The sequence below is a fragment of the Chaetura pelagica genome, unplaced genomic scaffold (genome assembly GCF_000747805.2).
Source record: "Chaetura pelagica isolate M959 unplaced genomic scaffold, ChaPel_1.0 scaffold85, whole genome shotgun sequence".
In the NCBI taxonomy this organism is placed as follows: domain Eukaryota; kingdom Metazoa; phylum Chordata; class Aves; order Apodiformes; family Apodidae; genus Chaetura; species Chaetura pelagica.
Window position 1 is genome coordinate 4,642,655 of NW_009953505.1, and position 22,866 is coordinate 4,665,520.

The following is a 22,866-nucleotide window of genomic DNA, read 5'->3' on the forward strand; positions in this document are numbered from 1 at the left end:
GAAAGAGGGAGAAAACAGACAGCTGAAACATTTGGTTATTGTAAAAAGTAACATGCTTTTTAAGGCAGGGAAGAAGGGATTTTCAGCTCGGCTTTTCTTGAACACATCAACACGAGTGTCTTGAGAACAGGAAAAAAAACTGGCCAAAATAGGGGTCACTGGCGGTTCAAGATGCCAAAGAATAGTTAGTGGACAAGTAGTTTATTGGCTGTTTGCAGAGTTCAGCTGTTGTAACATAAAGACAAATCACTTGGTGTTCCAGGGCCACAAAAGCAATTGCTTCAGCTCTTGCTCTTAAGACTTGGGCAAATGCGTTCGAGGTGTTACTAATCTTAAACTCTTTTGTTGAAGCAAGGAAGAGTTTACAGTTGTTATTTTTGGGGGAGAGATTATTTGGGCATGGTATTTTAAAAGACTGAATAAATAATATGGCTTCTTTCTTTGCTGTTACAGATTCTGCTGACATCTGGTTCTTTTCTTAGACCTGCGTGTTGCTTCTGGATCCATCTGTACCATCCTTCTTTCCAATAGTTCTGAAGTAGTTTAGCTGCTATTTTCTTGATTGCCTTACTAATGGATTTCTGTTATCATAGAATTCCTTTTAGTGAATACCTCTGCTTTTCTAATTACAGAAAATTTCTATCTTCATTCTCCTTTTCCATTTGAATGCAGGTCGACTGTGTCTGTCCCAGAATGTTCTTTTCTAGAAGCTTTCCCCATATTTATCTTATTTCTGATTTGAAACTGTTACTCTCTAAAGCTACTTAAGAGAATTTTGCCTGGATTGAGAAGTATATACCAATCAGTTTACCACAGACCATGAGTTTTAACTGCAAAGCATTTCCTTCAACTGGACACAAATGTTAGGTCTGCTACATAGCATTGTAGCAATCAGCTGTTTGTTATTCTGTTGTTCTTAATCAACTAGCCCTTGCATGGGAGAAGTTGTGGCAGAAATGCTCTTTTACAGTACAAGTGTGTTCTTCATCCTGCTCTATCCTTCTGAAGGCATGTGAAGCAGGTGCTTTTTTTCAGTCAAATAAAACTGTATCACAGATGTCTGTATGCAAGGCACCTATAGCTTTTTTGAAATAATCTTGTAGCTAGAAAGTTCAAGAACAGAAACCTTAATTAGTTTCAGTTGCAAACAGGAGTGAGGCTTACTTCTAAAATACCAGGAAATTACAGTATTCAGCTGATGTTTATTTTGGAGTTTGTTCTTTCTTCTTCCTAAGGTTTATGCAAGAGGCGTTCTAGATTGAGCTTACATAATCCTTTTAGTCAGATGTAAAGGAAGATCAAGATTGCTTCTAAAATGATTGTTGCTGATAATGGCAAGAATAAAATTCTTCAGAAACCCTCCAACTGAATTCTCTTTATTTCCAGGAATTTGGATTTCTGTTGCAACAATACTTGTATTTCTGAAATATATCCTGTTAAATCTGTCTCATCTTACATCTTGATAGTTACTTTTGTAGTTGCCAGTTTAAGTTCAGCACTAAACAGAATGAAGACTGGAAATGCACATAGAACTAGTAAATCAAAAGGATTTCCAAATTGCATGAAGTATTTTCTAATATGTTTTTTCTCAGTTATCTGTCATGAGATATCTATAATGAAGTAGACCTGATTTCTAGATTTAGGTCTCTAATGGGGTGTACAAAAAAGTAATGAAAGAATAAATGAGTTTGGAATAAAATAACAGAATATTCAGGCTTCTGTGTATATATAATGGGATCTAGCTAAAATTAGGTCATCTCAATGCAGAACCTAGGTGTAGTAGTGAAGGAGAGGTGTAGCTGGACTACTTGCATCAAGTGTTCCCTCAGAGGGTACCAGGCCATTCTCTAGAAATTTTGCCTCTGGGTTAACTTGCTTTTTTTGTACCTAGTAATTGAATTGATAGAATTCTCTACTATTTTGTTAGCCCTGCTTTTACTTAAAATTCTCCTTTATATGCAAGTTTCAGACCTTCCATTTTTTTTCACAGGACACTCTAGATTTGAATTTTCCACAAGTGGTACATGGAAGAAAAATGTCTGATACATTCTTTCATAGAACGTTTCTGAGTTAATTCCATCTTTGAAGGAAACTTGAAACTGAGACTAGTTTGAATGTTTTATTTCTAATCACTTGTCTACTGTTGAAGCATCATGGAGACCATGATGTGAAGGATAATTGCCAAGAAAACAGCTTTGGAAGAAGACTTGAGTGTCCCAGTGGACAACAAGTTGAGCAGGAGTTAGCAGTGTGCCCTTGCAGCAAGAATGGCCAGCTGCATCCTGGTTTGTGTCACAGAAGTTTGAGGTTGGAAGGGAACTCTAGAGATCATCTTGTCCACCCCCCTGCTCAAGCAGAGCCACGTGAAGCAGATCATCCAAGACCGTGTCCATTTGAGTTTTAAATATCTCCAAGGATGGGGACTTCACAGTCTCTCTGGGCAACCTATTGCTATACGAGCAAGTGCAAAGACTGTAGGTCAAGGGAAATTATTTCCATACCCTGCCACCCCAGCCTTCTGCACTTTGGAGACTACATCTGGAACACTGTCCAGTTTTGCATTCAAGAGGATGGAAGACATTGGCATACTGGTGCAAGATAAGTGGAGAGCTACCAAGATGTGTAGAGGACTGGAGCACATGGCGGGCTTGGGAGACCGTAGTTTGTTAAACCTTGAAAAGGCTAAAGGGAGATTAGTTATCTGATAGGGAGGAAGGTATAGAGAGGACAAAGTGGGACTCAAAGTGCACAGTGGAAGGATGAGAGGCAACAGACACAGCTTGAAAACAAAGAAAAACTTCTAAATCTGTCCAAATCATAGAAGGAAAAGCTTTTTTTTTTTTTTTCTGTAAGGGTTGTGAAAATCCTCCAGAAAGATTTTGGAGTGCTCATCCTTGGAGATACCCAGATTTGACTGGACAAGATCCTGAGCAACCATCTCTGGACCTGCTTTGAGCAGGAGGTTGCACTTGACTTCTTGAGGTCCTCTCTAATCCTGTGATTCTATACTTCTGAAACAAAGAATGAAGCAGTGATGTTTAAAAGAGTCAGGAAGCTTTATAATTTTTTTACTTCCCTCTTTAATTAGTAATGAAGATTTTGATACTCTTTGATCTATTTTTCTCTTTACTGATGAAGTTTTCTTTTGTCTCCTGACCATGAAATACCACCAATCCTCCAGAAAGATTTTGGAGTGCTCATCCTTGGAGATACCCAGATTTGACTGGACAAGATCCTGAGCAACCATCTCTGGACCTGCTTTGAGCAGGAGGTTGCACTTGACTTCTTGAGGTCCTCTCTAATCCTGTGATTCTATACTTCTGAAACAAAGAATGAAGCAGTGATGTTTAAAAGAGTCAGGAAGCTTTATAATTTTTTTACTTCCCTCTTTAATTAGTAATGAAGATTTTGATACTCTTTGATCTATTTTTCTCTTTACTGATGAAGTTTTCTTTTGTCTCCTGACCATGAAATACCACCAACATTGACAGAGCTTTACATCTTTCTTAAGTTCTTTTCTGAACATTGACTTTTCCTTGAGGATGGGTAAAATATTTAATTTAAAAAAGAAATGTTTTGTAGTAGGACGATGACAACAGCTGTTCTGGTTCAGATCAGGGATGGTCTCCTGCAGTGTATGAAAGTGAGCATGCAAAGAGGTGTGAAAACAGGAACAGTGCAGGTACTTAGGATACTGAGCATTCTCATAGTGTCTGACTCTCTAGAGGTCAGAGGATCTCTTAAAGCTTATGCAAAGGTTCCTTTATGCTATTTTCAGTGAATCTCTTGTTTAAATTTGTTCACAGGGAGACTGGACAAGCAATTGTTTAATTCATTACTCTCTTTATTAAGTTCTTCTGACCTGCTGTTATGTGAAGAGCTGCCTCCTGTTGTCAGTTTTGAAGCTGTTTCTGTTGCTACTGGTGTGATTTTGCATAGCTGATACTGTTGGAAAAGACAATGACCAGTTGATACACAGTGCCCCACATTATACCAGTTTGGTTCTGCCATTTTCCTCTTAAGTGACATTGTTTTGGGGTCAAAAATCCTTATCTGAATGCTCTTCAACCCTGTGTGTTACTGTAGTTCTCCTTGGTTTTAGAGAATCTTCTGTTTGTTTATTCCAGCCAGAAGGGTACTTCCAGGGAAAGAATTTTCAAAGGTTCCTTTTTCTACAGAATGAAATTAATACCGCAGTTTCTTAGAGATGAAAGATGACAATGTTGTGATGAATGTGAGAATAGGAATGTAAGTTACCTGAGAACCATGAGAAGAGAGAGTCTCATCTGGAAATTTGACACATAAGAACGAGATAAAATTATTGCTTTGCATTATGGCTCTTTAAGAACAGGGGATAGTACAGTGCAAGTGTTCTTGGTTGATGTTCTCAATGGAGGAAGCTTTTGAGTTAGACTGTTAAAATGTTTGAGACACCTGTAGAATGCTGATTGACTAATACTTTCTGGTATGCTTTAATCTTTTTTATAATAGTGTTGTACTGCTTCCTTTCTTTGAATGGTTTTAATTTTCAAACTTACAAGCTTGGGGAGTGCAGACAAGAGTAACAAAAATGCAGGAAGAAAGTTCAGCTTAACTGATGATGATTACAAGGATTTGAGAGCAGTGAACTTCAAGGGCTTTGGAACCTTTTAAATATTTTTTTTTCCTTTGCTTGTGTAACAACATGTTCAAGCTTCTAGTACTGCAAAAATTGCTCACTTGTCTTCATCATGTGACAAGAGTAGAGAGATTAGCTGTTAGCCTTCTTGTTTCTACCCAGAATCTTCTGCATCCTTGATACATTTTTTGGAAATTCATGTTCTTTGTAATCTTGTTTGCCTAGGTTATTACTACATGCTTATAAAGATAGTTCTTGTTGCTTTTAAGTCTGAAAAATCCAGGGCGAAATCAGTTAACAACCCCAGTATTACAATGTTGTTTGAAATTCAGAAGTGATGGACAGGCTGCTGCACTGTACCTTGTATGTGTGATCTTGACATCAGATAACTAAAGAGATGTTTACGTGTTGTCTGTTAACATAATGAATCTTTTCTGATAATGCTTAGATTGGTGTACTGTAAATTCATGTATTATAATCTGTTTTTTCATCTTTCTGTCTGTTGAAGTCATCATGGCATCAGTTTGATGTATTTTTTCCTTCTTTCGGATCTAGAGCTTGTGAAAGCTTCACTAACCTGTGCATTGTTTTCTGAGTATATTCTCAAACACTCTTTGTTTAGCTGCTGGCAAGTATTTGCATCAGTGCTTCTAGATGTACATTTTAATTTATTCTAGACATACGAAGGCTCTTTGTGCGTGTACATTTTTTGATGGCTGTTGTCCATTAAGCTTGTTCCAAGAACTTGAGTCCTTTGTAAATTGTGACCTCCTGTATTCTCACTGGTATTAGAACTTGAAGTATTCTTTATGCCTAGTTTGGGTTTTTTTTTGGTCTATTAGCTTGTCAGAGAAGATGAATGTATATTGGCAGAATAGCTCCAACTCCTAGAGCAGTATAATTGCTGTGTTTTAGTCTTGGTACTTAGTGTAAATTTTGTCAATATTGTGACTGATTTGGAGGATTGTTTGCTGCTGAGTAACATTTTTTAAAGCAAACAGAAAAAAATGCAGATGGAAGGGAAGGATCCTGGAGTTGTATAAAAGGCCCTCTAGGTAGGCTTTTGATGCCTTGACACATAGTCCTGTGTCCTTTTTGGAGGAAATCCTCAGCAAAGGTTTCATCAAAGCAGCATGTGGAAATCATGAAGCTGTGTGGTATTTTGAAATTTTGCTCCTCTCTGCAAGATGCTATGCCCAGTTTATGGCAGAGGCATCTGCATTTGTCTGTTTTTTAATATAGAGAAGATGATACATCTGTAAACATACTTACACATCTTGTAAGTTTCTTCTCTGGCTCTCTGTAAGACTGGATTTAGCTATTTCTCAGACGCAGGTACTTAGGAAGAGCAAGACACCAACTGAGGCTTCTAACTAAACAAGTTGCTCTAAACAAATGAAGCACTTAAGAAAGATACTTTGTCTTTCCTTCCCCCCTCACTCCTTGAGAAGTGGGAATGAGGGAGAAGTGGTGTCAAAATTGTTCCTCAAACAGTTGGGAAGAAGTATAAAATGCTTAAGTGTCAATAGGGCATTTTCCTTCAAAAAGGAGAGAGTCTATCTGATAGGAGACTCATCACTGTTCAAATGAGGAATTCTCTCTGATCCCTGGCAAAACCATCATACTATGTCTATGGGCAGGGAAGGTGTCTAGACTTTTTTTTTTTTTCTGAAACTTGCTTTGTGGTGCTTGAGATATTTGCCTAACACTGAAGTATGTATTACATGTTGCAGATAGTTGTTTGTGTGTTGACTGTGTTATTGGTATTTCTGCTTGGTGCAACTTTTCTGTGCTTTTTATAGAGCTTCCGTAGAGCTTTTCTGTGGAAAACTGTTGATTGAGTGCTGTGTTGAGAGATGCCAAAATTGAGTCTCTTGTCAGGTTCATGGAGTCACAGTTCCCTCAGTGGATCCAATAAGGAGTATAGGAACTTTGCAGGGTGTTTCTCCTGCTTGGAGGACTAGAACTAGGGGGGGTTGAAAAGATAAAGGTTCTCCCAGCAATGCTGTTACCAAGAAACTGCTTTGACTAGCTCATACTTGATAATATTAAGGATTTCATCATTTGGAGAGTACAGATATTTTTCAAAGTTCAGCACCATTATTTACCTTTCATCATTGCTGTGACAGACTGCTGTTTTTTTTCTTATGACCATTGTCCCATGGAGAGAGGAGCAGAGTTGTTTCAGCCTCTAGCTCAGCATAGCTTGCTATGTACTCTTACCACAGTTTGCAGATGGAGTTTGGGATGGTTTGTTTGTCTTTTTGGGTTTTTTGAGGGGTATGTGTTCGGTTTTTGTCTTTACACAGAAGTTTAGTTTTAGCCAGCTTCCTCCCAGGAGTGAGATCCAGCTATAGTGCTGAATGCTCTTGAGAGGATGATTGTAAGAGTTAGTATAGGAAGGTTCTGAGGGGGAAGAAAATTCCAGAAGTAAATAAGTTGACCTCTGTGTTTGTTATACCATAATTTAAAATCAAAAGCCAAACAGTTTTAACTAATGCATTGTTTTGCTTTGTTTTATGTTTTAGAAATATGGCAAATTAACATCTTGTACTGGCTGCAGAGCTCAGTGCAGGTTTTTTGACATGACTCAGTGCATAGGACCTAATGGATATATGGAGCCATACTGCTCAACTGCATGCATGAACACACACAAATCAAAATATGCAAAATCACAAAGTAAGTGAAAAGGGTGATGGATTTTCATCACTAATAAGAGCAGACATTTATTTTTTGAACACTGGGGGTGGGTTGATCTGTGAATTAATCTATGCAGATGTAACTTTATAGGTTTTAAAACTTATTAAAAAAAAATAAATCTTAATATTCAATGCTAGTAAGTGGACCCATGAGGAGTCCATGAGGACTCTATGAGGAGTCCATTTTCTCTACTGGCCTTCTTGCTTGATGTTTGAAACAATTTTCAACTGTCTAAGGCTTCTTGGGAAAAAATACTGAGACATAATGTGCTCTGATGAGTCACAGAATGATACTGTCATTTTCATGCATAAGAATGAATATTCTCTTTTCTGTGATCCAATCTCATCCCATTTTATCTCCTCAAGCAACAATTAGAGAAGGGTAGAGGTAGTTATACTGTGTATGGATATTCTCTAGGTAAAATTTTTTGTCTGGGTGAAAGGACCTGGTAAATAACTCAAATTGTGTGTTCTTCAGTATGCAAAGCAGCCATCTTGGTCTTAATTTAGCAACCTCAAAGTTGAAAACCTTGTAGTGAATTTTACAGAATAAGGTGCAGTTTCATACTTAATGCTCTCCATTAAACCTCTGCAATTTCTCATTTTATGTAACTTGTAGAAGCTGTATGGAAAATAGACAAATACTAGCTTTTTACATGGAAATGTTGGGAAGAGCTGACCTGTAATCCAGGTTTTAGGTTTGGGTGTTTTCTTTTTTTTTTTTTCCTTTATTGTATTTTTTTTCATTACTATTTTGTGTTTATTTTGTTTGTAAACTACATTTTTCTTTTAGGTATGGGAATTATTTGCCACTTTTGTAAACAAAACTCGTTACCTCAATATCAAGCCACAATGCCTGATGGAAAACTGTACAACTTTTGCAGTTCCAGTTGTGTAGCTAAATTTCAGGTTAGCTGTTGTGTTAAATCTTTTGCTCCCTTAGTATTTGTGTACCTGTGTTTGTGTTAAGTATTTGCATATTACACTAACTTGCTTGTATATACATGTTTATGAGTTACAATTAACATAGCAGATGCTTCTGGCTCCTAACAATTTGGTCTAAGTTCTGTTTCATAACGATAACACTAACTGCTATATTAAATGTATAAAATCCAAGAATAATAACCCATTTTTCCTTGATACCATGAGAAAACACAAAGCAGTGTCACTGATCATCTTATTTTTACCACCCCAGCCTCCTTATGGAGATGAATCTCGCTGTTTTGCCTTGAAGATCAATAAGTTTCATTACTTTTTATACGGAATACAGTAACAAGATTCTCATGTTGGCTATTGTACTAACAAAGGTGAATCGAAAATACTGACCATCTGAAATGAAAGATTACAGCCTAAGCCATCAGGATAGTTATGAACAAAACTGGCTGTTGAAATCCTGTCCAGCAATTGAGTGTTGCAAGCCTAATCATAGGCACACTGGAAGTGGCTGCTATGCTTGTTGAAAATGTCGTATTTTTAATATGACTTAAGGTTAAAGCATATGTAAAATGTAGTGAATAATGTCTAGGTAATCAAAGAACATTTTAAAATAAAATATTTCAAATTTTGTATGTAAAAACAGCTTTCCCAGATGCACACTGTATAACTGATAATTTCCTCCTTGTGACTTGTCGAACAGTTACATCCATACACGGTTTTCCTATTTCTCATGAAACTACCATTTTCTGTCAGCTGGAAAGGAAATCAGTCTCTTAATTGCTTTCTTAATATACCATGGATTGGACCTCCCATCATGTAGCCCCATTCTGCATTTCCATGCATACGTAGTGACAAATCTCTACTGCTTCTTGCAAACTCCTTTGGCACTTGTGTTGTTCTACATGGCCTTGCAATTGATTACAGCCCCAGAAGCTCTCAGAACAAAACCCTTCTGCCATTTGAGTGAGAGAAATAAAGCTAGTGAACAAAAAATACAGCCTGGGCTTTCTTGGATTTGCAGATAAGTCAACATTAAGCAACATTATTGCATATAAATGCTGGATCAGTTGATGTTTGTTGCGGGTTTCTGATCTTACTGAGACCTTCCTGATCCTTCTGTCCCAGTGCTACATGTAAATCTGTCTCTTTAGTGTTGTAGTGGACTTCAGTTAGAACATCCATAAAGTCTGTTAGTTCTCAGTAAAGACCAAGAACGGGTAGGTGGTCATTTGCTTACATTTAGTTTGCTCAAACATCTCTGTTGGGTTCAAATTTTTTATAGTTTTCATATATTCACTGTGTAGAACAATTAAAAGTATTCGCTGTTAGGTATGAGTTGATTGTGTAAGAACAGCTGCTTTTGTTCCTTTCATTTAGTATGACACTAAACCCTGTAAGTGCTCCCTAAAGGTTTTTTATACTTGAGTGACACATAAGTGACTGGACCTAGACTGAAAAACTGGTTTAATCCATTTGGTCAATTGCAATGATTTCTGCAATGAACTTTTGAAAAAGTGGCTGATTTACTCTAGTGCTTCATATTTTTCACTATTTACTAATGTAGATAACTCTTTAACTTTTTAGAGTAGCTGCTGTTTCAATTCTGTCTGCCTCTGCAAAAAAATTTACTCCTTTTGGTTTACAAATGGATTGGAATATTCAAATTCCCAATTTGTTTATGGTACTTTTGGATTGATTGTCATTTTATCTTAATGAATAACCATTTTGTTTCTAGCTGACTGTTGTTTTAACATATTCAAATCTTTGAAAGATTTAGTTGAGCTGCTTGTTGTGCAATGTATCTATCTTCTCCTTTGTGCAGACAGCTTGCAAGAGCATTCATCCTTGTAAGAAAGAGGGTAAAAAAGAGGGAGAATAGCCTGCTTGATGTGGTTTTGGTGTGGTAGTGTGACTGTCTTGTCTTCTTTCAAGGTTGTCTTTGAGAATGTTATTTCAGAGTTAAGGACAGAACTGTTCCAACACTATTGTTTTAAGCCAGTTTTGCTATCAATACCTTTACTGGGTCAGTTGAATATCTTGCCTGAACTTGACTTTTAAGGAAAAATAAACTGCTAATTTATTTATTGTGAACATGGAGGCTGTAGTGCAAGTTTTTTTCCAATGTTAGCTGCTGTATAAAAATCTTAAAGTATAAGCTACCTGGCAAAACATTAGTCCATGCAAAATTTCCAGAAATTTCTGGTAAAGCTTGGTTGTTTTTTTAATTATTATTTTATTTTCAATTTATGGATGTATCTTGAGAGTTGTATGACCAGTTGTATGTACCAGTAAGTACAGTGTTTTTTAACAGATTGCTTTCATTTTTCTTTAACGTTGTGTTCTCTTTTACCATCATGATGATGTCTGTGAGGTTCTTCATTATATACCTTGGATCTCTCTCTTTTACACACACTTATATTTTAAAAAAGGAGTATGCTACAGCAGGAAGTGTGAAGGAAGCTTGGCATGCTTGTCACAGGAATACTTTTGCAAATTTGATGATGACAAATATAATTGAGGCTTCCATGCTGAGGCTGGAAGGTCTATGTGTGCATGAATGGAAGGGGAGTGTTTGGTTCCTTTCCTGTTTAGTTTAATGCCCTTGACTTTGCTTGTGTAGCAGTCCTAGTGGATGACAGTATGTAAGAGATCCCTTTTATGTGTTTGCTTCTTTTTTTCATGGTAAGAACAACTTGATTCTTTCAAAGGTTTTTTTTTCTCAGCTAGGAAAAAACTCAACCACAGCCTGGCTGCCTACTAGCCCTTTCACATACAAGTTTATACACAGAAATGTTTGCACTGTTTGATTTTGTGTTGCTGTGAGCAAGGATAACGACTTTGTTGCGTATGCTGCGGTGGCAGGGGCAGGCCAGAAGCTGAGCTACTACACTGGTCTTCGCAGAAGAGTTCTAGACTGTGTCTGCCTACTTCTTGTTAGTAATTTGGCAGCTTAGAGTAGTTTGAGGTGGTTGCATTGAAAGCTGAAAAGGGCTTTACAATGATTTCTCTCTTTGCTTGGCATGTTCCATGCTCTTGTTGTTCGGGGCAGGCTCAAGAAAAGTCAGAGTGAACATAACTATTTTTAATGGAGTTAAAAGATACTCAAAAGAGCACATAGATACATATATGATTTTAAATGTATATTTGATAAAGCACAATATTAAGATAGCCTTGTTGTTAGGGCTAATTTGTGGAAGATTTTAAGTTATTTTATCCTTTTTTTATCATGTTATTTGTGTGTAATAATGCTCCCAAATAATTTGTAAATATATTCTGTACTCCAAGAGTCTCATAAATTAGAAGCAAAGCGAGATTATGAGAATACTACATGCATGTCATCTTGACTCATGAAAACACTATGCAGAAGCAGTCCTTGATTTGTAAGCCAGGTAACAGAAACTTTAAGGTGGCACACAAAATAATGTTGTAATTGTTAGTTTTATAACTATTTTCTGCTTGGTTTAGAGCTTTCAGTAATACGAAAGGAGTTCTTTACTGATTTCTGTGGGTAAATATTTAGTTGACCCGTAAGAGTTTATGATAAAAAATGTTGGTTTAAGTAGTAATGCTTAATTGCTTAGATTTTTTTAATCTACAGTTAGGTATAAATATTATTTTAAATGAGTTTTCATTTTAAACAGTCTCAAACTCCATTGTTCTTGTATCCGTAGCTTTTGTTACTGTTCAATTACCAGCCCTCCAGACTATGGAGGGCCTGAATTTCTACCACAGCAAACAGTTAGGAAAATAAAGAAACTAACAGTGCCACACATCAGAAAACACCAAAAATGTGTTAATTTTAACTTGTAGTGGTTTTGATCCCATATTTAAAGGTAATTCCTGAATTTGAGAGAGTGAGTATACTTGTATCCTGATTCCAGTCATCCAGAAATTCTGGGATTTTCATTGTGTTGACATAAGCAATATAGCAGCATGTGTTAAGCATGATGTTTGCTTTGTGAGGAAACCTGCAAATGCAGAAAGGCACAGATTGAACCTTGAACTTAAAACACCTTTGTGGCTCCCATGTTAGTACAAGCCTTCATCTGCCTGTTTAGAACAGCCAAAGTCTAGCCAACCTCTCTCAACCACAGGGACTTTTGCTTGATGTAGTAGGAGAGACATGATAATACTCTATGTGGGCATCAGACTATGTTGTAACTTTAGGAAAATGGACCATTGGGATAAAGGTAGCATCTTCTCTGCAGTATGTGGCATTTTGTTGCTCAGGTCCTGTCTGTCAATGGGAAATGTGCATGACTGCTAATGTCTGTAAACTCCTGATACAGAATTAGGGCATCTGCATAAAATTGAGACTGATTCTAACTAGCACTCAGCAGTACTGGTTCTCTTAGGGGAGGTCTTAGATCAGTAATCTGCCTCATCACAATTTTTTAAACTTTTTTTTTAACTTTTAGTGTAGATGAAGCCTCAGTAACATGACAGTCCGAAGCCAAGTATCCTGTAAAAGAAATGTTTTATGTTTTCACTATTAATGAGGAAGATAGGTCATTAACAAATCTGTCTGAAGAGAACTTGTAATATTTAAAAATATTTATCTTGTTGCAAACAGTGTGGGAAAGTTTGTTGAGAAGATGGATGTAAGAAGTTCATCCTCTGGATTCTTCAAGTGACTGTTACCACTACTGAATCAAATTTTGTCTTGAACGTGGTGTGTGTCATGTACCAATAGTTGTTGCTAGATCTAGGAAATGTGTAAAAAACTGTTCCGTAGGCATATAAGACCTACTGGAAGACTACAGATGCTGTAAAATTGAGCTCATTATCTACTGATTGCATCAGAAATGCATTCAGTTAATTACTCAGTTACAGAAGTACATTCTCACACCTACACATGCAATCTACAGTGTATTTCTCAATCTGAAAACCCTTAGCTGTTTGATTGCATCTTCCTGCCATGATGACTGTGACCAGCTAAAATGATTAGCTAGTTTTCTTTAATCTGAGTATATGCAGGATTTCTCAGTTGAAGGTATTTTACTTCAGTGTTTGTATTTTCAAATGGTATGCTCTAGTTAAGGTATTGATAATCTGCCTTGCTGAGGTTTGGATTTGAAAATACTTGTCGTCAGAACTTCCGTGACCAAAATAAAGCAGACTGTGAAATGTATGTATCTGAAAATACATGCTTTGTCATTATCAGGTGTGCAATTTTGGGAGGCTTTTCTTTTTCTTTTTCTTTTTCTTTTTTTTTTTTTTTTCTTATTTTGCATTTACTCATTAGCCTTAAACAACAAGCATTAGAAAGGTAAGGTAAAGTAAATATGACCTGAAGTAATTATGGTGGAAGCAAGGGTCAGGATTCAAGATTGGAAGACCTAAGATGACAAGGGAAAAATAAGGGAAAGGACTAGCCTGCTGTGCTTTTGCCAGAAATGCTCCTGAGTTTATTAACTCTCAAATTCTCCAATGCCATAGGCTTAATTGAAAAGCAAATTTAAAATGTGACTTTCTTTTTTTAGTGATGTGTATGCATATTTATGTTTTTCAGACTCTCAGTGTGCAGTCTTCAACAAATGGTCAGTTTGTCTCTCCCAGTGATATTCATTTGAAATGTTAGCCTTAAACAACAAGCATTAGAAAGGTAAGGTAAAGTAAATATGACCTGAAGTAATTATGGTGGAAGCAAGGGTCAGGATTCAAGATTGGAAGACCTAAGATGACAAGGGAAAAATAAGGGAAAGGACTAGCCTGCTGTGCTTTTGCCAGAAATGCTCCTGAGTTTATTAACTCTCAAATTCTCCAATGCCATAGGCTTAATTGAAAAGCAAATTTAAAATGTGACTTTCTTTTTTTAGTGATGTGTATGCATATTTATGTTTTTCAGACTCTCAGTGTGCAGTCTTCAACAAATGGTCAGTTTGTCTCTCCCAGTGATATTCATTTGAAATGTAATTATTGCAAAAGTTCTTTTTGTTCAAAGCCAGAAGTACTGGAATGGGAGGTAAGGGGGAGTTGGTATTATTCTTAGGGTGATGAAATATTTAGAAGTTTAAAGCAGTAACTCTGTAGAATTTTTCTAGATAGCTATTTTGTAAGGTATTGAAGCTAAAAAAATCAAGTTAATGAAATCTACCTGTTTCTGTAGAACATAATTTAACTTTAGTATGGGTAAAAGCTAAAAGTCTTTGTTCATAAATAAAAAATAAAAAAGCATCTGTGGAATTTAAAGAAAATTGTAATTTATCACCTCAGCTATAAGTTTGAAGTCTGCTTTCATCAGTTATTGCATTACTGTAGATATGGTAGATCATTGTTACACTTCTCTATGAATGGAGAGAAGTATCTGAAGAAGATCTGCTAATTGCTTAGCCTATTTTCTGTTTAGCTTTTCATATGAAATGATGTGGATTTGTAGCATTGGCTGTCAGCTTGAGTGATAGTTGTTATTTTTAACATTACAAGGCATGCCCTAATGGTGTGTTTTCAACTCTGTTTACTTTGCATGTTAAAGTTTGTCTTAATGGCAAACCTTCCAGATCTTAAGATTTTATCTATTAACCCTATCTGTGATGCTTTGCAACTTTGCATTTAGAATAAAGTGTATCAGTTCTGCAGCAGAGCATGTTCTGATGATTATAAGAAACTGCACTGCATAGTTACATACTGTGAATACTGTCAAGAGGAGAAAACGCTGCACGAGACGGTGAATTTCTCTGGCATCAAAAGACCATTTTGCAGTGAAGGTATGTATATGGGTTTTTTCTAAGGTATTGGTTGTCATGGGACTTTTATGGCAGTTGACTTACTATGTTAATATTTAATGTTAAACTTAACATCTTATTTTGTTGTACTTGAGGCAAAACCAGATGTTTTCTTCATAATTATCAATCAAATGCATGTGCTTGTTGTTGTTAGTGCATGTACCTGTTAATTTATCTGAGCTGCTTTTATGGTTCAGGTTAAGGAAAAGTGGGCCACATTCTTAAGTGTGTGTATAAATATATACATATACATGTGTACAAAAAAAACCCCTTATGCCTAAATTACTCTTTTGAAATCTGCTCAGCAGAGCCTGTACCAACAGCAACTTTATTGAGGAATACCAAGCCTTCTCTTTGATTAGTATTTTGAAAATAAAATATGACAGTGGAAATACTTCCTGTGTGGGCTTAGAATGGTTATTCAAGCAATAACTTAATGGTGTGTTGATGTGTGTTTATTACTGTAGTAATTTTCCTGACCAAATACTTGGATTTTCAAAAAGAAAACAAGCTAAAAAGGAGGTATATGGGCATACAGGTTTCTTTTAAGTTGCATTAAAGTGTTGATTGTTTTAATAGAAACAGCAAATTACAGTCTTAATAAGGACCTATCCTTCCTATTTCTGGAATACTGGTATTTAATGCTGATCTCAAGTTTAACTGCAAGTTTGGATGATCTGTCTCTGGAGGATATTATGAATATTTTTTTTCTCTAGTTTTAATAATGATGTTTTCACTATTGTTTGATAAACCTTGCTGAAGATTCTCTGCTGCAAGCAGGTTAAGCAGCAGATGTGCCAGTTTACTTGTAGCAGGATCCTGTTAACCTGGAGAGAGGTGGAGTGTAGGGCTGGAGGCAGCCTTCCTTCCATGCTGTTCCCTTGCAGCTCTGGACTCCACAATGTTTTGTTTCTGATGAGTGGAGATGTGATGGTTTAGATTTCTTCGCCATCAGTACTTTCTTCTTGTGTCCTAGATTGCAAAGTGATAGCTGGAGAGTAAAAAGGACAAAGCAAGGCCCAGTTTTACTGTGTATCATTGTAGTGCTCAATAACATCTAGCTAGAAATTGTTTCTGTGAATAAACAATTCAGAGTACATGCAAAGGCAAGAGTAAACTGGTTTTGCCTTGGAAATTGCAGTATATGTTGGTATTACTCTGCATACTGAAAACTGTCTCATTTTAAAGCCTGGTGGCTGTTGCAACAAAATCAGTAAGACTGATAATGCAAGCTATGCCATTTTACTGCTTCTGTAGATATATTTCTGTATGAGGAGGCATGAAATAAATGAGAACTTGTATTTCCTAGTGGAAAATTTGAGGAAGGAAAGAAATAAAAACACTTTCCTGCATGAAAAATTACTAAATGGGGGGAATCCATTCCCAGATATCTTAGTGTCAGTCCTGACTTTTCATGTGTTGGACTGCCAGCTTGATAGCAGGGATGGTCTTTCTGAGGATGAATATGCCAAAGTTTATTGGCTTACTGTGATGATCTAAACCCACTGAGTAATAGAGAGAAGGGAGTCAGAAGCACTATTAAGTAGAAAGTAAATGTATAAATATGGCACATGGCCTGGCTGTAACTTAGGTCTTCTTTGTGACACATATGATAAAAGCTGTCCATGTTACCAATGAAAATAAACTGCTGACCTGGACAGAAGCTCTGTAGAACCAAGCTAGGCCCTGTATTTTAAAAGAAAACCAGCAATTGTAATTTATTGCTGTAGAAATAGTAGAATTCAAGAGTTAACAGTACTTAGATCTGACTTGGGGAGGAGAGGATTAAGTCTTTAGATGGACTGAGTAGAGGTCAACAAATAGAAGTTCCATAATCAGAGGTGATAGATTTTTATTCCCTCTTTTCCAGGCTCCCAAATACCAGTAGTTTTATTTTTATGTCATATCCTTTTTACATAAATAGTCCAACTGCTTGTAAAGTAGAATAATTGGTAGGTGAACCAAATAAACTTGTTGAATATGAAGGCCATGCTGGTTTTGATACTGCAAAGTGTTCAAGAAACTTCATAAATTATTTTGTTGAGCATGCAGTTATTCTTCACTAGAAGGCAGTGGATTAGGATTTGAGGAGGAATAACCTAAGCTGCTCCATCACAAAAAAGTTTTTGCATTTTTGGAAGAAACTGAACTTTCAAGGGAAAATACTGGAAAACTTCAGGTTTGCATATGTAAAAGAAGACTCCTAGATAAAATCAACAGAAGTTTAACACGTGTTGAAATTTCTGCAAGACTGCTTGTGTTCATCTTCAGGGAAACTGGTGGGAAGGTAGATACAGGATCAACCAGAAACAGCCCTTGATTTCTTACACCTGCCCAGCCAGAGTGTGGAAGGTTTTGTCATTTCTCTGGTCATGTTCTTCATACCTGAGGTTTTTTTGCACATCCATGTATATTGACACAGAAACCCTGGCACCCATATTAAAGTCTTGGGGATCAGTATTTCTATGCAGTTTCATTCCAAGTCTTTTTTTTTTATGTTTCTCTTGAGATACTTTAAAATAGGTGCAGTGACCAGATGAAACTTGAGTTGCAATAAGGTGTAATTTGAACTGACGTCTTATTTGTGCTGATTATGATTATTAACTCTTTGGTGGAGTACAGTCTGCTTTTTCTGTTTCTGTCCAAAACTCAGATGCTACATAGAGGATGAACAGCCTGAATGGACTAGTTGAAAGAGTGTAATCTGTTCCCCTAATCCTGAGGCTTTGGAAATTAACGCTGTCCTGATGTTTTGCCAGTAAAATGCCTCATTCCAAAATACCAGTATCTAAATTAAAGAAGATGTATATTGGATGTGCTAAAGCAAGAAGATCAAAGTTGCTTGCAGATTTTAATATGTGTCTAGTTGCATGAGTGACAACTGAAGATAGGCTGTGCAAGTTTTTAATACTGAGGAACTCTTCAAGTTACTGAGTTTTGGGTTTTTTAATATATATCCTTTCTGAGGATCTAGGAGAAAAAAATCAGTCTTTGGAAATCTAGCAATGGAACTACTACATGATGAGTATCACCATAACTGCTTTTTACTTGCAGACGTATTTTGCATTTAATTCATCTCTCAATAGAACTGTTATGATTTAAATAACACGGGTTTTGTAATAATTTTTAAATGTGAATTTTAATAACACTGATTCGTATCCAGTAGTCTACTTCTTGGAAGTAAAAGATCAGTAAGCTGTGAAGTAACTCAGTTATCTGATGCTTGGGAGTTTCTTTCAAATGGATAATACAGCTGAAGGACAGCAACGACACTACCAACTGTACTGTCATCTTGATAGTAAGCTAGTAAGTTCATGGAAATTATTGATTCTGCAAATTAAACTCAATGTAAACAATTCCGACATTTCATCTGAGTAGTGATAACCCCTTTTGAAATACTGTGGAGCTAGCAAGTAGAAAAAGAACTTAGGAAATTAATTCAAGAGCTGAGTATGTCTAGGAAAGATGTATATTTAGTTAAAGCATAGTAGATTTTTTAGAGTGGCATTTTTTCAGCCACTGCTGCACGGTGGATTGTTCAGCAGAGTACACGATTACATGTTTAGCAGATTAATTTTTAGATTTATATTAAAACATTACAGATACTGGGAATAGCCTAAACACAAGTATGTTAAACTTTATACATATTATTAAGTATGGAGGTGTTACAACCAATGAAGATATTACTTAAAATTTATAGCAGTTCTTTTTTAACTAGGAACATTAACAAACTGGTTTCAAAACAGATGTGTGATATGATGAAATGTTGCCAAGCCATAGTTCTATTTGCTGGGCTTCTCCAGCAGATGGAGAACTGCTCTGAGGATCATCTAGTGCCCTGTGCTGGGCTGCTGTGCTCCCCTAGGCTGAGGGGGCTGCTACCAAGCCTTCTTGAACCTCTTCATCCCTGATGTTTGGTTTTGTTCTTGTTAAATGCAAGAGCTACAGAAACTGTTTAAACACAGCTTTTTATAGTTTATATTACCACCTGTTTATTTTTAGAGACACTGATACACCTTTTAAAAATAAACTTTACAAAATTTGGCTGTTGTACAGAAACTGTTGAAGATAGTAGTAATGCATCCATTTTTACAAAAAAAAAAAAAAGAAAATGGCATAATTACAGCTTTCTAATTGCATGCTACATTGGAAGCAATAGGAGCTCATAAAGCTGTCAAGGATTGGTAAGTAGTGTAGAATGTAGCTAGAGGAGAAAAAAGTGATAGTATGTGTAAGATTTTGTATCACAGTGGTTTGTGTAATAAAAATCTTCTGTTACAAGCTCTCAGAATAGTGCTTTACAGAGCTGTCATCTCCCTCTATACAGCTCTGATGGTGGCTGACCATGTTAAAATAACTTGTGCTTGCTGTGGTGCCATTTGAGCTTTACCCCACCAAGTTAGACAGTTTGGTTTTGCTTCCGACTACTTGCTTTGGCAATGTCCCTCTGAGATAAATTCTGACCTGAAATATCAGCTTCCTTGTGGCTTTCTTTTGAAGGTTTATTTGGTGCGGAGTTAAAATATCCTGGCAAAAAGAACAAATGAAAAGCAAAATGTCTTAAATATTGTAAAATAAAAATGGCCATAAAAATACCCTGTCACAATTGCAAGAGTCATGTTATTACTGAGGGAAGGTATTTCTTTCCCACAAAACAGGTTAGTGGAAAAGTGGAAGTCAACTTTGGAGGGGTTTTGGTGTGCCTGAGTTATTCTGAGATAATATGGTTTTCTTTGACTGCTGTGGACAGTAGGACATCCCTGACATCCATTTAAGCCAAGGCAGTTTTTGTTAGGAAACTGTGATTGGTACAGTGTAGTTGTTCAGGCCGTGGTGTCTTATTTAGTAGTTGGGTGTTAACTCTTTGAGCTGCAGATGACTATTCCAAACAAATTTTGTTAACTGCAAATGCTCAAATACACTTTTTCTGATAAAAACAAGGTAAAAAAGATAGCATATTCAAATTGGAAAAGTTCCTTAATATTCTTTATTCTTGACAAAATACTTAACAGGCTCCCTCACTGCAGAAGCACCACCTGGAAACTCTTGGCTATGCTGAAGGAATCCTTCAGATTCCTTCAGATGCTACAGATCCACACCTTTTGGACAAACACATAGGGAAGAGCTGGAGAGTTGGTTCTTGTGGTATTCCACTTGTTGAGGAGTCTGATCATGTAGTTACTAATTAGTGCATGTTGAGTTCATATCTTCTGGAATGATTTAAAAATTTTAACTTGTTAACCTGGATTTTGATACTTCTGGCAGCATTCTTGAAAAAATTGAAAGAACGAACTGTGCTGAGGAACAGCTTATGTGCTTATCTTCCCTCTGTCTATAGAGGGAGAACATGGATCCTGTTAAAGTAACGTAATTTAAATTTCAAGTGCAAGTTGTGCTGAATCTTGAGATTTTTTGTTCATGGACATCTAATTTTTAATATGGTAAAGAACTATCAAATGAAATCCTGTGCATTGTTAGACAATGGTGGTCCTTGTTAGACTGGTGTTCTTCAGTGGTAGTTCCACTGTTGTGCCTTTGGAGAGGTTTGAGACACTTTTTAAGTGAAGACAACATTGATTGTCATCAGCCCTAACCTGCAATAATTTAAGGTGGTGACATGATGAACACAAGAAGAAAAAAGCTTATAAAGATGCTTCTCATTAACCTGAAAGAGTAATTAACTTGAAAAAAATTTAAGAACAAGAAAAAACTGAGTAACTCAATGGGAGCAGGAGGGAGCGGGTAGGAAGGAGCTAGTATCCAAGATCAGAAAATACTAGGATATACTGAAGATGTGTAAAAGGTGACTTAAATAATAAAAGCTTCTTAAGCAGAAAACAAGGAAGGAAGGGGGTTATACGGCCTCTATGTTACACAGAGAGGATGAAGTCTATTTTAATGGTCATCCAGGCAGGACCCGAAACTGGATGGATTGCATCTGTTTTTACTAAGGATAGTGATGTTTATTGTGAGGTCAGAGACAGTGGAAGGTAGGACTGCAGGTATGGAAGAGGTGGTTGTTGCATTTGAATCAAAACCAAGGGAGGCAGCAGAAAGGTGTGGATGGAACATGAAGAATCTTCCAAGACCTAACCTGTGATGCTACAGGCTTCTGGATAACACGGGCTTGTGATGTGACATGTCTGTTGTTATCCTCCTCTAGGTGAAGTTGTTAAAGGATAACAATTGCAGTTGTTACAAGATGAAAGAAAAGTAAGTCTTTATGTAGCTTGAAGGAAAAGTAGACTAGTGAGTACAGCCTTTCAGAGGTAAATAACTAATTGCCTTTAGGATGAAACAATTACTTTCTATAAAATATGTTATGCTTTGTGGTAACAAGAGCCTGGTGTTGAGGACTCGGGAAGTATTTCTAGCTTCAGCATTCTGTTTTCAGAGCTGCTCGATATGTCAATGGACTGAATTTCCCATAGTTACATAGGTGCTGCAAGTGGAATGGAATCAGGTTCTTAGTAGGTTGGTTCCACTGAGTCTGCAGACAGTCACCTGAAGCCTGTTTCCTACTGTGAGTAGCTCTGCAGGGCTGAACCTGGCAGTTCTTGGGCCAGACAAAGGAAGCTCTGGTGACCCAGAAGATGCCTGAGTAAAGGTTTGAAGGAACTGCTTGTGTGTTGCTCTGTCAGTAAGCATCTGTTGCATGTGTTCAGATCCTTATCCTTTTTCTACAGTTTATGTGGGAAACTAAAGTTCAAGGCTAATGGAAGGGATAGGTTTTGTGTTGGGTTTTGCTTGGAAGTCAGAATTTCAATAACATCATTAAGGATGCATTACAGTAATTTACCAAATACTCAGCTACTTCTTCTTTGTCTTGGTCACATTTTGAGTTGGAGATATTTCATCTGAAAATGCTTCTTAATGGTCTGTTTGAAACAGTTGACTTACAGGATGGTCTTCCTTTAGAACTTTGCTAAAGAGCATAATTTGTTACCTGTATAGCTTGAATCAAATTGCATGCATTTACTTTTTCCCTTTGAAATTAAGTGCTGTTTTCTCACAGTCACTTTAAAGCTTTAGAGATTTCAATCTGGTCACACTGTAACTGCTGTTACAGCAGAAATCCAGAGGAATTTAGGATTTTACTCATAACTTTTTGTTCAAAATGTTGGGGCTGTCAGCTCTTTGTCTTAGGCAGTACTTATACTCATGAACCCCAAGTCCCCAGGAGAGTTAGGCATCTAAAACCCTCAGGATTTTAATGTTCATATTGAAAAGATCAGAGAATCAGTGCTTTTTGTATTACTCATCCCCAATGTACTGTCAGTCAAAGCCCACTTCTTGGTTGCATCTACAAAGCCAGTGGATGCTACTGCTCTGTTGATTCAGGGTTTGCACTGTGCAAGCAACGACGAGTTATTTGAGCTTAGAATCTGTTTTGGAAAAGGCAAATACCTTTTTCCATATTTTGAATAAAGTAATATTATTCCAGTAAAACCCACAGCATTATAATTAAAAGTTATATCCTAGATGTGCACAGAGTACCAAAGACCTAATTAAAATACATCCTATAAAAATAAAATAAGTTATCAGACAAATCTGAAGAACTTCGCTCATGATGTTGCAGAAGGGAAAGCCTGTACTTGCATATTGAAAGTCTTCAGGGTTGCAACAGTCTTCTGTCAACATCTGAAGTTTTATAAAGATGGATTTTCTATTTTCTGTAGAGGCCTCCCTTAGGAAGAGAGGCCTTGCAGTCAGTGACCTATAAAAACCCCCATGTTTTTAAGGCATTTAGTCTTAAGAGCTGGAATTTTGGACTTCTTGTTTCTCCTTATTTAATGTTCACTGCTCATTATTTTCCATGAGTCACAGAGATGTGGGAGATGTTTGACTGTAGAATGGAAAATTTCTTACCTGATAGCTTTTTTTAGTG

General features: G+C 36.7%; 1 protein-coding gene across 1 annotated transcript in view; it reads left to right on the top strand.

The window, feature by feature from the left end:
* The window catches only part of ZMYM2 (zinc finger, MYM-type 2), a 70,652-nt gene that overhangs the window by 17,251 nt on the left and 30,535 nt on the right, over positions 1–22,866 (top strand). The window contains exons 5-8 of the mRNA XM_009999400.1: positions 7,147–7,297; positions 8,111–8,226; positions 14,102–14,218; positions 14,810–14,960. Of these exons, the coding sequence (XP_009997702.1) occupies positions 7,147–7,297; positions 8,111–8,226; positions 14,102–14,218; positions 14,810–14,960 (535 nt within the window). The remainder of the gene's footprint in view (positions 1–7,146; positions 7,298–8,110; positions 8,227–14,101; positions 14,219–14,809; positions 14,961–22,866) is intronic.